The 2,945-nt window shown below is 39.0% G+C and overlaps 1 protein-coding gene across 1 annotated transcript in view; it reads left to right on the forward strand.

The window, feature by feature from the left end:
• CUL3 (cullin 3) overlaps positions 1-2,945 on the forward strand; it is a 58,274-nt gene that overhangs the window by 20,649 nt on the left and 34,680 nt on the right. Inside the window, exon 3 of the mRNA XM_009649119.2 lies at positions 1,884-1,997. Coding sequence (XP_009647414.1) covers positions 1,884-1,997 — 114 coding nt within the window. The remainder of the gene's footprint in view (positions 1-1,883; positions 1,998-2,945) is intronic.

The raw sequence follows: 2,945 nt of genomic DNA on the forward strand, positions 1-2,945 counted from the left end.
ATTCTGTGATTCTGTGATTCTGTGATTCTGTGATTCTGTGATTCTGTGATTCTGTGATTCTGTGATTCTGTGATTCTGTGATTCTGTGATTCTGTGATTCATTCTTGTGATGACTGTATGTAATATAAAGGCATACTGCCTCTGTGTTGTTAAAAAAAAATAATAAAAAAATCTTTAATCCTTGAAGAGTTCTGTGATGGCCTTGTACACCTGGGTAAAATGGATAATCCTAGTTACCTGTGCTTGTAAATAACCACACTTTTAGTTTTGCTTTGGTACATTTTACTGGTGTGGGTGATCTACCAAATAATGTTTCCAGTGTCTTTCAATATTGACTAAAGAAGTGAAAGCAACCATGTCATGTTTGTTTCTCTTGTTCGGGGAGATTCTGTGGACTCTTTACAAGTATGGCTGGTGAAGTGTTTTTTGCTAAAAACTACATGGATTGGATGACAAGGGCACATGTTAGGGAGACCAAAGGGTAAATGATGACTACCATCAGAAAGGATGAGGCAGCCTAAGCAGTGCTGGTTGTGATTTATAAATGTTTTCCAAAAGCAAGGAGGAGGACCTTGCTCAAGACTGGGGAGTAGGTGTTTGAAGATTTCAGAAAGCATTGAACAACCTACAAGCATACCTATAGTACCTTGATTCAATAACAAGGTGAATATTATGAGGAAAATTTTCTGTAGCTTCTTGAGAAGAGACCTCTGTGTTCGCATCGTATGCCATGCTATCTTTCTGGTTTGCTCATCTAAGTTTATGGGAGTATATAGTAGTGTGGCAGACTGTCGTGTGTGTGGTTTTTTTGTTTGTTTTTTTTTTTTTGTTACGCTGGTTTTGCCTAATAATTTCATAAAACTTAAATGACAGAATGAAATCTGTCAGGTGGTTTCACCTGATGTTGGTGCAGCTTGTGGCTGCTTGTCACCTGTGTTTTGTTTTCCTGTTTGAATTCTCTGTACTGAAATTTGCACTATCACACGAGTATAAATGCAAATCTATACATGTAAAAATACATTCTGTTCAGTTACAACAGAGGGCAGAATGTATTGTGTATGTCATATCAAAAGTCAATTCACACATTTTGTTAACTCTGGAATATTTTTTTACATTCCCTCAGGTTTCTTTTTTACATGAGTTTAAAGCTTGAGTATTGTAGTATATGCCTACTGCGTGGAAATAAAAATATGAAACTGGATGTTATTTTTTTATTAGTAGGGAGTAGTAGTGTCAAAAAGAGAGCCTGAAGTTGGTGGGACAAATGAATCAACTAGCAAATACATTCATAAAAACAAGGATGACTTTCTTTTTGTTCTCCAGAGTCTTGTTGATGGCGATTATGGACTATTAGTGTAAGAGTCAGGTCTCTACTAAGTGATTGTTTCCTTTCAGAACTGTTGTTTGCTGTAACTTTATGCTCTCTCAGCATGTCTTTCTAAATGTCATCACGGGCAATCTTCCACCTGTACTTGTTCTGTTTGTAACGCTTACCGGTACTACCCAATATTCTGAAATTACTTGTGATAGTAAAGTTAACATTAATTGAAACAATATAGCATATGCAATTAAACCTTTGAGGGGTTGTAAAAAAAATACTTTTAACACTTGCGATTTCAGGTATTCCTTTGAAATTTAATATCCACGTTTACTTTGTTGCTCTTGTTTTAGCCTGATTTTACTTACTTGTGTGAAATCTTACTTTTCCACGGAAGTGAAATATAAGGTAGGGATGGTCATCACCCAGGAAAAGCAAGAATTTGTTTGTAATATTCAAGTTTGTAGAGGAGCAAGAATTTTTGTTTGAAGCAAAGCGTGTTAAGATTTAAATGATGCAGGAGAAACTGACGGTTTTCTGACAATCTATTACTTTTCTGCTTCAGGTGCGAGAAGATGTGTTAAACTCCTTGAATAACAACTTTCTACAAACACTAAACCAAGCATGGAATGATCATCAAACAGCGATGGTGATGATTAGAGACATTCTGATGTATATGGTGAGTATTCTGCTTCTTCACACATTTAACTTGATGCAGTAAATTGCTTTTTGACAAATGTAAACAAATGAGCTGGAGGGGCAAAAAGCAAGGCATGCTTACCAGTCTTCTTCCTAAGACTACTCTCTGTCCCTTGGTTTGAATTCCCTGCGTGCATGGAAGACTATTACGGGGGTGTGACAAATTATAATTGAGTTCTTTCAGGTTATCTCATTATCACTTGAAAAATGCATCTGAAAAGTGGTTGACTTCTGTAATTCTTAAAAAAAATCTGGTCAGACCCATTCTGTCAGGTTACAGATGTTACTTGCACGTTGTAATACATGTAGTGGTGGTTTCTTACTGTGGGAAGTGTGATGGTGTAAAGCCTCCTCAAACTTGCAATGTAGTTGTTCTGCAGTGACCATGCACTGGTGGAGCTCATGATCCTGAGGGAAATGGGAATAACGAAGAGTACAGTCAGAACTCTGAATTTTAGAAAAGCAATCTTTGAGCTCCTCAAGGAGATAGTCAGAAGGACTCCCTGGGAAACGGTCCTCAGGGACAGGGGAACAGAACAGAGCTGGCAGATCTTTAAGGATGTGATCCACAGAGCGCAAGAGCTCTCGATCCTTAGGTGTAAGAATCGGGCAAAGAAGGGAAGAGACCGGCATGGCTGAGACAAGAGATGCTGATCAAACTAAGGAGGAAGAGGGAACTGCACAGACAGTGGAAGCAGGGACAGGCATCCTGGGAAGAGTACAGGGACGCGGTCCGGCTGTGTAGGAATGGGGTCAGGAAGGCCAAGGTGCAGCTGGAACTAAGCTTGGCTAGGGATGCAAAGAATAATAAGAAGGGTTTCTACAGGCATATCAGCCGGAAAAGGATGGTTAAAGAAAGTGTATCCCTGCTACTGAGCGAGCCTGGCAAGCTGGTAACAGCAGATGAGGAGAAGGCTGAGGTACTCAA

This window comes from Egretta garzetta, unplaced genomic scaffold (genome assembly GCF_000687185.1).
Source record: "Egretta garzetta isolate BGI_Z169 unplaced genomic scaffold, ASM68718v1 scaffold161, whole genome shotgun sequence".
Lineage (NCBI taxonomy): Eukaryota > Metazoa > Chordata > Aves > Pelecaniformes > Ardeidae > Egretta > Egretta garzetta.